General features: G+C 36.5%; 1 protein-coding gene across 1 annotated transcript; it reads left to right on the forward strand.

The window, feature by feature from the left end:
• The first annotated feature begins 13,050 nt into the window (after positions 1–13,050).
• LOC111908269 (uncharacterized) lies at positions 13,051–14,004 on the forward strand. The gene is made up of 2 exons (XM_023904101.2): positions 13,051–13,216; positions 13,483–14,004. Exons 1-2 carry the CDS (start codon positions 13,151–13,153, stop codon positions 13,876–13,878), a joined length of 462 nt encoding a protein of 153 aa, XP_023759869.1. The 5' UTR covers positions 13,051–13,150; the 3' UTR covers positions 13,879–14,004.
• Positions 14,005–15,006: the final 1,002 nt, after the last annotated feature.

Consider the following 15,006-nt stretch of genomic DNA (forward strand, 5'->3'; position numbering starts at 1 on the left):
CAAGAGAGGTACGAGATTTTCACTAACATGATTTCCGCGAAGATGGGTCATGGAGAATCTCTTACCGTGCACTTGCAAAAGATGCAAAGGTATGTCGACCGCCTTCGCAAGTTAAATGTTGACTTCGGTGAAGATTTGGCGATCGACATGGTGCTTCACTCTTTACCTCCGATGTACAACCAATTTAGGATGACCTACCACATGAACAAAGAAGAGGTCACCCTAAGCAAGCTCCAAGGTCTCTTGAGGGTTGCTGAGAGCAACTTTAAAGACAAGTCTGTTGCACCTACTCCCAATCCGCCCGCTGCTCCTGTCTTGGCTATTGGACAAGGGAAGGGAAAGAAGAGGAAAGCTTCATCAAAGAACCATCGCAAGGTGAAAGCCCGAGATGGTGCCTCTTCTAGTGGGACCAAAGTTGATCCCGCCAAGCCCTGCTCTAACCCGAAGGAGGCAGAGTGTCACCACTGCCACAAGATAGGACATTGGAAGAGAAGCTGCCCGGATTACCTGCAAGCAATCAAAGAAGGAAAGATCAAGCCATCTTTCGCAGGTATATATACAATCAAATCTAACGATTCTAATCATGCTATTTCTTGGGTTCTTGATACCGGTTGTGGTTATCACATTTGTTCTAATGTGCAGGGACTAAAAAGAAGTAGGGATGTGGAGCAAGGAAGGATCAATCTAATCATGGGGAACAGAAGATCGTCGCCTGTAACCAAGATTGGAGTATATTCCTTAGTGCTTAGGAATAGTTTAGTTTTAGATTTGAACAATTGTTGCTATTCGCCAGAAATGGCAAGAAACATCATTTCATTTCATGGTTTATTTAGACAAGGATTTAGATTTTCTTTTAATAATGAGAATGGTTCTATTTTGGCTTATCTAAATGGTGTCTTTTACTTTGAAGCTATACCATGTAATGGAATATATGAAACTGTTATGATTGTTGATGACTTTGGAAATGATGTTTTGAATATTGATTCTTCCACTAGTATGGATAAAGCATCCTTGTGGCATTGTCGTCTTGGACATGTCAACAAGAAACGCATAGCCCAACTCCAAAAGGATGGAGTGTTGGAGTCATTCGACCTTAGGGAAGATGACACATGCGAGTCTTGTTTGCTTGGAAAGATGACTAAGTCGCCCTTCACAAGTACTTGTGAAAGGGGCGAGGGTCTATTGGACCTAATACATACCGATGTATGTGGACCGTTTAGATCAACCACGAAGGAAGGGAACCGCTTCTATGTGACTTTTACCGATGACTATAGTAGATATGGGTATATCTACTTAATAAAGCAAAAGTCAGACACTTTTGAAAAGTTCAAAGAGTTCAAGAATGAAGTGGAGAATCAATTGGGCAGGAAAATCAAGATGCTTCGATCCGATCGAGGAGGAGAGTACCTAAGTCTTGAATTCCACGATTATCTCAAGGAGTGTGGAATAGTTTCGCAATTGACGCCTCCTAGGACACCGCAGTTAAATGGTGTGGCAGAAAGGCGTAATCGAACCTTATTGGATATGGTTCGCTCTATGATGAGTCGTGCTTCACTACCAATCTCTTTTTGGGGGTATGCCTTAGAGACTGCCGCCCATATCCTTAACCGAGTCCCTACTAAGAAGGTTGCCAAAACACCTCACGAGATGTGGACAGGGAAAGCTCCCTCGTTGGCACATATCAAGGTTTGGGGTTGCGAGGCTTTCGTAAGACGAGATACTCACGACAAGCTTGAACCGAGAAGTGAGCGATGTATTTTCATCGGCTACCCGCAGACATCCTTTGGATATCTCTTCTATAGACCGAAGGACAATGTGGTCTTCGTTGCGAGGAGAGGAGTTTTCCGAGAGCGAGAACTCATAAGCCAAGGAGACAGTGGGAGGCAAATCGAACTTGAAGAGATTCAAGAGTCGATGGATGAAGGGACCTCTACCGCTGGCACTCAACCCGAGGAGGAAACTCCGGTTGAACCAATTGACGAATCCTTACCTCTTAGACGTTCCGATAGAGTTAGAGTTCATCCCCAGTTCTATGGCTTTCATATTACTACCGAAGGGGACACATATATTAGTGATGGTACACTAGTAAATCTTGATGAACCTAATAGCTACAAGGAAGCCATGGCAGGCCCGGAGTCTGTAAAGTGGAAAGAGGCAATGGATAGCGAGATCCGATCCATGTATGATAACCAAGTTTGGAATTTAGTTGATTACGTGCCCGGACGTACGACCGTTGGGTGCAAATGGATCTTCAAGAAGAAGACCGACGTGGATGGGAACGTACACACATATAAAGCGCGATTGGTCGCGAAGGGCTTTACTCAAACTCCCGGAGTTGACTATGATGAGACCTTCTCACCAGTTGCGAAGATTAAATCTATTAGAGTGATGTTAGCAATTGCCGCATTTCATGATTATGAGATTTGGCAAATGGATGTCAAGACCGCTTTCCTTAACGGAAAGTTGGCTGAGGATGTTTACATGGCTCAGCCAGAGGGGTTTGTGGATCCGAAGCATCCGGATAGAGTGTGTAAACTTGAGAAGTCCATTTATGGACTTAAGCAAGCATCTCGCAGATGGAATCTTTGTTTCGATGAGAAAGTCAAAGAGTTTGGATTTGTACGAAGCGAAGACGAATCTTGTGTATATGTCAAAGCCAGTGGAAGTATAGTAAGCTTCCTCGTTCTATATGTCGATGACATATTACTCATAGGAAATGACATCCCGACTCTACAGGAAGTAAAGTCCTGGCTCGGGAAATGTTTCGCTATGAAGGACCTCGGAGAGGCTTCTTACATTTTGGGAATAAGGATAGTAAGAGAAAGAAGTAAGAGACTAATTGGACTTAGTCAGAATACTTACTTAGAGAAGGTACTAAAACGTTTTAGTATGGAAAACTCAAAGAAGGGAGAACTACCGATACAAAGTAATGCCAAGTTGAGTAAGACTCAAAGTCCGAGTACCGAAGCTGAGATAGCAGAAATGAGCCGAGTACCATACGCTTCCGCAGTTGGCTCAATCATGTATGCTATGACTTGTACTCGCCCTGATGTAGCCTTCGCTTTGAGCATGGTTAGCAGATATCAAGGGAATCCTGGCAAAGCCCATTGGATAGCGGTGAAGAATATCCTTAAGTACCTTCGGAGGACGAAGGAATGGTTCTTAGTCCTCGGAGGAAGTGATGACTTGAAGGTGCGAGGGTATAGCGACGCCAGTTTTCAAACCGACAGGGACAACTACCGTTCGCAGTCAGGCTGGGTCTTTACCCTAAATGGAGGAGCAGTAACATGGAAAAGTTCCAAGCAGGAAACTGTAGCTGATTCAACGTGCGAATCAGAGTACATTGCAGTGAGCGAAGCGTCGAAGGAGGCAATATGGCTAAAGAACTTCATCGGTGATCTTGGAGTCGTACCTGCCATAAAGGAGCCAATGGAGATTTTCTGTGATAACGAAGGTGCGGTTGCCTTAACCAAGGAACCGAGGGATCATGGTAGATCAAGACATATCGACAGAAAGTATCACTTTATTAGACATCGTGTAGAAGAAGGACAACTCGTAGTTAAGAGGATATCATCAGAAGATAACCCAGCAGATCCGCTTACGAAGGGACTGAGTAGGGTTATGCACTTGCAGCATGCTAGGAGTATTGGGCTGAAGGATGATATTAGCATAGATTAGATAGTATTAGAAACGTGTAATAGACAAATGTAATTGACATTTGATGATTAAATAAAGGAGTTTTATTTATAAGTAATGTTACTATCTTATGTTAATTGTTTAGCTATTGTTTCACTTTGCATGTTTTGACTTCCAGAATAATTGAAATTATTAGGAATAATAGAATTATTCAAATGGTCCACAATCGTTCATATGTTGGAAGTAGATATGAAAGAAGATTGTCGTGAATTGGTGTGTAGAATGTCTAAATGATGTTAGACATAGCAAAGGATTGCTGCAACGTTCATGAGTGCTTATGAACTAGTTTTGAGCATTGGAATAAACCCGCGCTTGCTGGAATCACTTTATGGAATAAGATATAAAAGGTGATCGCAAGACGATAATATCATATAGTCTTAAAACCTAGATATATGGTTTATTATTTGTTAATTGATTGTACATTGATAATACGAAAACGCATCAGTAACTTGATGTTATAAAACGTATTGTTGTGTATAGTTGGTAAATGAATAAGTAAATGCATATAAGTCGAAGTTTATCTGTAACTTTTATCTAAGAAGGTAAAAGCGATATCTCGGCCGCTCGATGATTTGATTTGACTTATGTGCCGGGCCCGGTCAGAACTAAATTGATGTGTTCGATTAAGTTCTATGTCAAATAAATCAGAGATCGAGAAACCTAAATGCTTGACTAACCATTCCATAGGATTGTCAGCATGATATCTAACAGAGGACTGTACGTTCCCTTATCTGAAGGACAAGATTGATTAGATCAGAGTTGACAGCGTCTTTGAGAGCTACGATTGCAAACCGAATTGTACTTGTATAGTTACTAGACTTATCCAAGTGGGAGACTGTTGGAATAGTGTCTAAGGCTGTAACTATATCCGGTTGTGCATGGTCCTTTTGGGTTGCCTTCACCATAGCAACTTGATAGGATGATTTATTAAGAGAGAATAAATATTATTAATATATTATAAGAATAATATAATGAATAATATGTTTGTTATTTGATTAATATAAGTCATAGAATTAATTAGAATTAATTTGGTGACTTAAAGAGATTAATTAAATAAAGGGGTATAAACTGTCAATTGTTTGATAGTTAAGCTTTTAACTGTAAATCCATTTGGATATACTTTGGACGGATTCTAAGAGCTTTAGGAAAGCTAAAATCGTCCATATACTTATCCTAGGAATGAATTTGGATAGCCTTAAGAGAAGATTATCTGATAGGGACTTATCTGTAATCATTAAGGAATCTACAAGTATAAATAGACCCCATGGCATAGGGAATTCGATACTTCTGATAAAGCAAGAGAACTCTGGTCGAATTCCTCCCCTCTCCTCTCTCCCAAATCATTCTTATTGCTTTGGTGTTTGTAAGCCATTAGAGGAGTGACACTTGTGACTCTAGAAGCTCCAAGACCTCAAGATCAACAAGGAACTCAAAGGTATGGTTCTAGATCTGTTTCATTGTTCTTATTTAACCTAATTATTAATTAGAAGTCTTGGATTCAAAGCATGTTTATTAGAAAGCCTAGATCCAAGCATTAGGGTTTTGCATGCGCACATAGGAAAGTTCTTATGGCTAAAACCCATCAATTTCCTTGAAATCTTCTTGATGCACAAGAAAAATTTCGAGATTTTTGAATGGAGAGGAAGGATGATTTCTTGAGTAATCTAGAGAGAGTTTGTGAGGTGTGTGTGTGTTACTCACGGCCGAAACAAGAAGAGGGAGGGAGAGAGAGAGTTGTATGGAGAAATGAGATTAGCATGGATGTTTGAGGGATATTAGCTTGGATAACCACCATATAATAATGAGGTGGCATGCATTAAGTCAACCCTTCTTCTTTTCTTCTTGGATTTGGGCCTTGGGCCGAGAATTTGGATGGAAAAGGAAAGATTTGGGCTTTAATGACCTCAAGCCCATATAGAAGTTAAGTTGGATGAGTTTTGACCTAAAAGAAATATAACATGATTTTTACACTTTGTTGGGCTAGTTTAGGTTAATCATGGTTCAAAACTTTTAATTTATTTCATTCTAGGCCCAATATGGCCCAAAATGTTGAAACAAATTAATGTGGGTTCAATTAGAGCCCATGATAGTCAAATTGGAAGCATATTGGTCCATTGAGTCCAATAAGGAAGTCCTAGTCCAAAATGGACCTAAACAAGAACTTCTAGAGTTTCCAATTGCTTGATGACTATTTGTAGTATTTGTATGATGTATTTGATTGAAGTTTTTGATGTCATAATAATAGGTATCTCACATGTTCTTAAGTTTTTGATTCAAAATCTTACTTAAGTTTAGTGATTACAAGACACAAAATTTCTAGTTGTGACATATAGGAAACGATTTGGAACAGGGTGTTACACATCTATTTTCCTACTCTTTCCTAATGACGATCAATGATAGAAACCTCTCGGTTGTCATAGATTCAGTATACATATATATTAGTATTTAAAGGTTAAGGAAAATTATTTATACAAGTTTTTAGATATAGAAGGTTCATTAAGTAGACACAATGACAAACCGACAAAAGTACAAGTAATTTCCCCACAATCCCATCCAGATAAGGTTGTAGAAGTTCTGATGTCCAACTTTCACTAAACTTGAGCACCGTTGAAGTAGCATGTGCCTGCACAACAATGATAATTATATGGAATTTAAACCATTGACAAGATTTACAGAGAAAATAACAATCAAGCAAAAAATACAATCATTTTTCTAATTTATTTCAATGTATGTTACAATGATCCAATAACTATATTATCATGCTTGCATGGTAGCAATCTACAAATGCATATTGAAACATAAAAATATATCATTACTCATTAGTGCTATCCTTACTCACATCAACTTGTGGATTATGGAAATCATCCATTACTGAAGCCAATACCGGAAGCACAAGATGATGATATTGGTTTTGCAAGTATGGGCCCAAATTTGTTGACAGATGACCAAATGCATTGATGGTTGCCCAACTAACACGCGGGTGAGGATCTTGAAATGGGTTACCATTGAAACAACTTGCTCTAAGTTCTTTGTCATCGCCTATATCAATGAGCAAACAAAAACAAAATCTTACAATAGTAACACAATGATTTCACAACAAAATACCATCAACATTGATCTACATAGAAATGAAAACAGTAATCATCAAAAATGGTACCTTTTATGCACCCTTCTGAAATTTAAGCTAATGCAATGAGTGCAACATAGTGCTTCTACCACTCTGGAGCAGCTAAATAAATTGAAAAGATCTTGAAAACAATAGGAACAATGGTATTTCCACCGAAACACATATGAAATCTATATAAGCATTCTTGACCAACACTGTAATTGCTACACTCCCATGCATCCTCATGTTCAACCTCAATAATAAGCCAAGCGAGATCATCTTAAACATCCAATAACATCTTCATCAATATCTCAAACAATCTCTTAATGAATTGTGGCAACGTTTTAAAGACATGCACACTCAAGTACACACACCAACACATGTTGGTAAAAGTATTGAAAATGGCACAAGTGCATTGAATCAATTAGATGAAACACCCAAAAAATTACCTATTTTCCAGATATCGTTTTGTATGAGCAGCAAAATGTTGTAAAATTATAAATTAAAGTCGTAATCATTTTCAAGCTCAATAGAGCACTGCTGCTAGAACCACTGCTCCACTGCCTTGTTTGATGTTGAAGAAGGAAGTTATTTTTTTTCTAAAAGTCGTGAAGGAAGAAGAGTGGCATAGCCATCTCAAAAAATTGATGGAACGGAGGGAGTTGTCCGGTTGATGATTCACCATTGTAGAGAAATTAATCTGATCTTTCAAACATGAAAGTCACCGATCACTTGTCCCGCTTGATGATTCACCATCGTAGAGACTGTTTGGAAAAGGGAGAGGAAGAAGACATACGATATAATCTTTCATAGGGAGGCACCATTTCCAACACCCAAACCTTAGAAAGAAAAGAACTCTTAGCAATTGAAGCCGATGCCACAGAAAAGTAATAGAAATCAGCTCCAAACCAACCGCCGACAACCGTATGAACCCAACTAACATAAAGAAAACCGGAAACCGCCATCACAATACCTAAAAATGTTCATAAACGCTATTCATATTAATATGTATATAGTTTGAAATTATTTAATCTTGAAAATATAAATTATCTCCTGAACATTATACAATATCATATCATTTTTTTATTTGCCTATTTACTTTTTCTTTCTCTTATCATTGATCTTCGATTTGTATTTCATATCCTCTAGCCTATCAACTTCTGAATGAATATAATTGTATGTATATTTCCATATAAATAATCTATATGGGCACATAATAAATAGTTTATAATAAAACAAACAAATGTAAAAAAAAAACGTTTTATGAAAATAATTCTTGTTGCATACATCTAAATCATCTATAACCAATGGATCAATGGTTTAACCAACATGACGTTGTATAAATCCACGTTCCAACATGAAAATAATACATACATACATACAACATCCCCATCTAATATTTAATTAAACATTAAATAACTTAAGTAAGTCAATAATATACAACAAATCAAAAGGAGTAGATGTAAGGAAACACAACGTATTAAAATCAGTATTAACATCCTCATCTATCAATGTAACACTCTCAAACCGTAACCATATATATGAGAAAACTTCTCGTGTCCAAAACGCAACACGTGTCCTCGAACTTGAAACCACAACACATTGTCACCATGGTTAAGGTGGAGAATTGAAATGAACATTACATGGATCAATAGCCTTCCTATTCGTATTTTGAATATCTAACCACGAGCCAAAATATGAAGTCCTAAATATAGTTGTATGAGCTAGAGAATGAGACAAACTCTTCTTTATTTTGTCATAAAATGCACATTTACCTTGATGATTAATAGATAACTCTTATTCAAATGACATTTTAGAGAATCTAGCTAGATATTGAAACATTTGTGTATATACAATGACAACCACAAATACATTTTCAAACACTTGCGATAAACACCTTCAAAAGAGTGCACTACATGTCCCTTTTGTTATACGCCCGTGAGTCGTGAATGTGTTCATCAATCGCGTTGATGAGTGGTTTTTATAGACTTTCAATTTCATTCGGTGAAATGATAATGTATACTAAAACCACAATAACAATTTGAAATATTATAAAATACAAAATTTTACTCGGTGAATATAATTTTGAAATAATTATAAACTTATGATTGTTAATGTACTAAAAAGGAATGATTGTTGATTACTTATTTGCAATGCGAGTATGTTGTCAGATGATCCACAATAAAAAAAAAAGTTAACCTTAGCTTGTTTTAGGGATGAAATACTAAAATATAGAATTTGAATGGGTATGTTTTTTAAATGGGGTTGGCTAAAAACACACCCCATATTAAAATATGGACACCCTAATTAATTTTTTAAAATATTTTTATTGGCTGAAATTGCATTGTTTTCTGAAAAAAACTGATTATAAACAGTTAATTATTTGTTGACTTTTTATAAAAGTTTCAATAGGGTGTCTGAAGCATAGTCACATAGTTCGCGGTACGGTCCGGTACAGGAACGAGATTTCGGTACGTCCCGATACGTTCCGATATGGTGTATCATGTATTTTGGTACGATCATGGTTAATACAAAAGTTCCAGCCATATTTTACTTCAAAATACATTAACAGGAAAACAAATAACATAATTTTAATATTTCCCAGCAAAAATTACTTTAAAAAACAGTTAAGTAATAAACTAACACTTCAATACATCAAAACTGTTTTCCAGCAACACATCAAAACAGTTTTCCACCAACACATCAAAACAGATTCAAAGTTTCCAACACTAAAAAACAAAAAACAGAATTCCCAAAAAAACAATTTAACAGAAAAGTTTTCTTCAATCCACGCGTTGTCTTTTTCCTTGCCCATTCTCCATGTCTTCATCTAAATTCTCCCAAAACATTTCTTCTAATCGTGAACTTGAGCCTTCAATGTAAGTGTTTTCGAGATTCATGTCCCATTTTTTGTATGGGCCCGCTCTATATGAATCCGAGAAACGAGATAGGAGTCGAATATTGGAGTGAATGAAAGCCAATTTGTCGGCTCTTTTGCAATTTAACCTATTTCTTTTCACATACTAATCGGTTGGGAAAGTACCTTCTTTGCTATCACGGCTAATTCCGGGGTTTCGACTCCATATGTTGACCACCAATCTATTACATCCATTGTCATGACATCCGTTTGTGTTGCCGCCATGGAATAGATTCCTTTTTCCAAATGGAATGTTGCGAATTGTTCTCGTAACACTCGTTCCTCCTCTTCATTTTCGGACATTCTATGGAATGCTTTCATGACACCAATCACAACCTCTTTATCTAGATTTGGAGCTTTCCTTGGAATACCCCCAAGTGCTAACTTTTGAAGATATTGTCTATCATAAAATCTTGGAGTTAATGCAAACCCCAAATAATGTAATGGGAATGTCATTTTCTCCCATCTAGCTAACACTATCTTCTCAACTTCCGGGTAATAGCTTGAATATGTATTTTCTTGCATAATGTCTTTAATCTCCTCCAACATGTTATCCATTTTTTCATAAATCTCACCCATTTTAGGACCTTCCCCATCACAAAACTTGTAGGAAAATGGGTTTTGTAATGGCTAAAATATTGTCTACATCTTCCCAAAACAAATCATCTTTGATTGTATCCGTAACTTTTAAACCAAGAAATTTTGTGTTTTCATCTCCATTTTTAAGTCACTCCCTCCAAGAATTAAGGACTATAGTTGTGGCAAGAGCCTCTCTACAATCCTTGATTATTTTTAACAAAATATAGTGAGATGCAAACCTTGTTTTAGCCACCCTTAACAACTCTAATGTGGAATTTTCTCGAAAAATTGACAAGACTTGAGTGTGGTTTAGAAAGTACTTGACAATTGTTTTTCCTCTCTTATAGGTATTATTTAACCAAAAAAAATCATCCGATAAATCTTTGAAAATCAAATTTAGAGTATGTACGCAACAAGGTGACCAAAATACATGTTTGTATACCTTCTCGATTTCTCTTCCTACAGCTTTGCAATTAGCCGTGTTATCCGTGACCACTTGCAAAATATTGCTTGGTCCAACCTCATCGATAGATCCAAGAAGATACTTAGAGATTTCCACTCCTGTTTTTTCGACCCCTGAGAAATATTCCGCGTACATAAACATAGCACCACGAGCATTCACCGCAAGAACATTGATGAGTGGCTTATGTTTGACATTAGACCACCCATTGAAAACAGTAGAAACCCCTTGCGTGTACCAAGTATCTTTGACTTGAGTTAGGTCTTTCCCAACATCTCTCATGCACTCATCTAACAATACGGTTCTTGCTTTTTCGCTAGACGGAGGTTTGTATCCCTCCGGTGCCTTCTTGAGTGCATTAAGCATTTCAATAAATTGTGGATTCCGCAAGACATTAAACGGGATACCATTATCACACAATCCTCTAATTATTTTCATGTCAACCACATTTCGCTCCATAAGACCAAAAGATTCCTCAATTTCTTTTCTTGATGTTGCCTTTTTCGAAAGTATAGAATTCTTTAAAGATTTTGAAACACCTCCGCTCTCGGCTTCTTTAACCTTGCTTAAAAGTCTTTGTAGCTTCTCCTGGTCCTTAATCATAACTGGACATCTTCTTATTTCTATGGTCCTCCCAGGTTGAGCCCCAAAGAAATGTGTGTGAATTCTGGTATAAGAGCTTGTGTATTGGACTTTTGTAGTGGTTGCAAATCCATATTTTTGCCCCCCTGCATTTTTACCAGTTCCAGAACTAGTAAAAGTGACTTCTTCCAATAGAGGCCTGCTAGTATCCTTATCATTCGTTTTCTTGCTTCCTGATGTACCTATATCTGATGCTCTTTGGTCTTCATTCTCAAGATCAACAAAAGCTTCAGGTGGTGGTTGTGTTTCACTATCTTCTGTGCGGTTAAAAGATTTGCAAAATACCATTTTCACACTAAGCAAATCAATAAAGAAAGAGTATATTGGAAAGGGTCTGTGATGAAGAAGCGTAACAGAAGAAGAACTGAGCAATAGAGAGAGTGGGTAAACTGGTGAGTAGTGATGTGGGATAAGAAGCATCTTAAATAATTATTGGAATCGAGATTTACTGGAAGAATTGGATGTAGGAATCAAAGAAACATACCAAAAATCGATGAGATCGATAACTTTATCGTAGCGTCAAACGTTTTTTCACATATAAGCAAGTTTATGCTCAAACCAAAATCGGCGACCCCACGTCCAAAATTGGCGATCCTAATCACGTTTCTGTGTAATCCGGATCGCCGATTTCATGGTTCCTTGACCAAATTGAAGATTAAACGGGATCACAGGGTACCCGTATCGGACAACGAATCGGCCACCGACTGGAACGCAAACGCACCCCGTTTGGGAACGGGTCGTCCGGAACAGGGATCGTGAGTCATATGGCGATCTATGTGACTATGGTCTGAAGATTGTCTTATTAGCAACACCTTTTTAAATATATATGAACTTATGATTGTTAAATGTACTTAAAAATAATGATTATTGATTACTTATTTGCAACACCAACATGTTGTCGGTTGATAATCCACAATCGCAAAAATATAGGTTACAGTCGCAGTGGCTTGTTTGACAAGATCGAATAATTGAATGTGTAGACCTTTGTCTTACACCTGTGATTTTCGAAGTAAATTTCGTTGAACGCATAGTCATTTTATTAAGAGGGTGTTTGGCTTAACTTTTGTGGGGCAAAAGTCCTTTTTGTAAAAGGACTTTTTACAAAAGTTGTTTTTTAAAATGTGTTTGGATTAACTTTTGAAGGGAAAAAAATCAAAAGTTAAAGTGTTTGGTTTAATTTTTACATGCAAAATGACTAAAAATGACATGTTTACATATTTATTGGAGGTAGATGGAAATATAAAAGTAATTTTAATGTTTAACACTGTTGAAAAGTTGGAAAAGTCATGATTTAGTGACTTTTCAAAAAGACCAAATTTACTCTATTGGAAAAGTCATTTTCATCTTCTCAAACATCTTTTTGACTTTTTCTAAAAGAAAAAATTAAGAGTCATTTCAAAAGTTAAACCAAACACCTACAGAAAATAGATGATATTTAATGAATAACTTTTCTGATTACCTAATTATCGAACACCAAACACCACATAAGTTGTGTGTTGTGTTTGGTTACGAGGATTGCAATATACTTATTCAGAGATAAAGATATCCATGGATAACGCGACAAGAGTACCGACTTTCCAAACAGCAAATAATAGGATGACACGTGGACAACCCCAACAACACCCACCCTCAATCCAAGAGCCTTGTAGTTTCTTTCTGTATCACTCAATTGAGTCAATTCAAATCAAAGGGTGTGCTAAAAAGCACAAAAATAAGATCTAACAATAATCAAACAAGAACAGGGAGAAAGATGGCACTTTTGGTTCCATCAATGGCTACCCAGAAGCCTTTTGCATTTGCTGTTGGATATAAGAAGGTTAGTGTCTTTGTGGTCAATTCTAATTCATATCAATGTATCTCGAAACCTTAGAAGTACCATTTTTGTGGATGCCTCTATGAATTTCGCTTTCATCTTAGTATTTCTTGAATACAATAGTAAGATTTTGAACACTTACTGATAGATAATTCGACCTAAAGATTCTTAAGAGTTCTTATATCAATCATACAACTAGTGCTAAAATTAGTTAACCACTAAAAACCCAGGAAAAAGTACCTTTTATTTACATTTGCTATAAATCACAGGCTGCAACAATGAAGAGCTCAAGATCAACAACTAAATCAAGCATCAAGCTCTTAACAAATGTCGAAAAACTCAGACTTTTAACAAAAGCTGAAAAGGCCGGTTTGCTTTCAGCAGCAGAAAAGTTTGGTTTTTCATTATCGTCAATAGAAAAATCAGGGCTGCTCTCCAAGGCGGAAGAGCTCGGAGTCCTTTCAGCCGCGACAGACCCGTCGACTCCATCGGCTCTCTTCAGCTTAAGCCTCTTCCTATTGGTTTTGGGTCCCTTTTTTGTGTATTTGGTACCGGAGGATTACCCCTGGGAAATCGTGCTGCAGGTGGTGGTTGCTCTTGTTTCTGTTGCTGGTGGCTCCGCCGCTTTTGCTGCCTCAAATTTTGTTTCGAATTTGCAAAAGTAAGGTTGAAATTGTGTGTTTAAAATCTTCTTGTATTTTTGTTTGTATACCTTTTGGATACTTCAGATTGTTAGCTAAAATGTAATAATCTTTTTGTATAATAAATTAATAAAGATATGGATTCGAATATCTCCCGTAAGGACCCTCCCCGCGTTAGCTTTAAATAAATTAATTAGACATCTTAATTTTAATAATTTTATTAATTGTATCATGGGATAATGACTTAAAAAGGGTAATATGTTTTTCGATTTGTATACATTTGGTCACTGAGTTTTTTTTTCGTCCATATTTACCCCTTCAACTTGTTAAATTGTACACATTCAGTCCTTATAACCGGTTCCTCCAGGTTAGCCGGCAAAAATGACTTAATAGGGTAATATATTTTTCATTTTGTACACATTTAGTCCTTAATATTTTTGTACATATTTAGTCCTTAACATTTTGTTTGTTTCAAAATAAGTCTTTTTTTGTACTCATTCAATACTTATGAATGATTTCTTTAGATGTTTTTCACGACATCTTATGTGGAACAATCATTGATGAGACGTTTGAAGTTATTGATGTTTATGTCTAACGTGATCTTGATTGTGTGGTTGCGTAAGTCTTGTGGTTTGTCTTAGGTCTTGTATTCTGAACGTCGTAATTTCTTTATAGGATATCAGATTTTGATGATCTTTATATCCATGTGTTAATTTTCATTAAGATTACCCCCGTTAAAATTTAATATATTTTTACTTATGATTTTATAACAAAAAAAAAAACATCTATACATGCATTCATAAAAAACATATAAACAGGGGAGAATGCAGGAATACATAGTAGGTGTTGTCAAAATGAGATAAGTGTTAGTAATACATGAAAAATAGGTATAAACGAAAAGAAATAAAAAAAAGTTCCACTTGACACACAAAAAAAAATAGGTGTTGCCGGTGCAACACTTGGACCAAGTTAAATCTGTTGGATTAGTGTCTAAGTCCATAACTATTTTGGTATGTACTTGACCCGATTATGAGCATGGTCCTTTTGGATTGCCTTCACCATAGCAATATGTAGGATGAATTAAGAAGAGAGAGGTTTAAATATGATTTATTAATATATTATAAGAATAATATATTAAAGGAGAAATCATAT

Source organism: Lactuca sativa, chromosome 5, assembly GCF_002870075.4.
Source record: "Lactuca sativa cultivar Salinas chromosome 5, Lsat_Salinas_v11, whole genome shotgun sequence".
NCBI classification, from domain to species: Eukaryota; Viridiplantae; Streptophyta; class Magnoliopsida; order Asterales; family Asteraceae; genus Lactuca; species Lactuca sativa.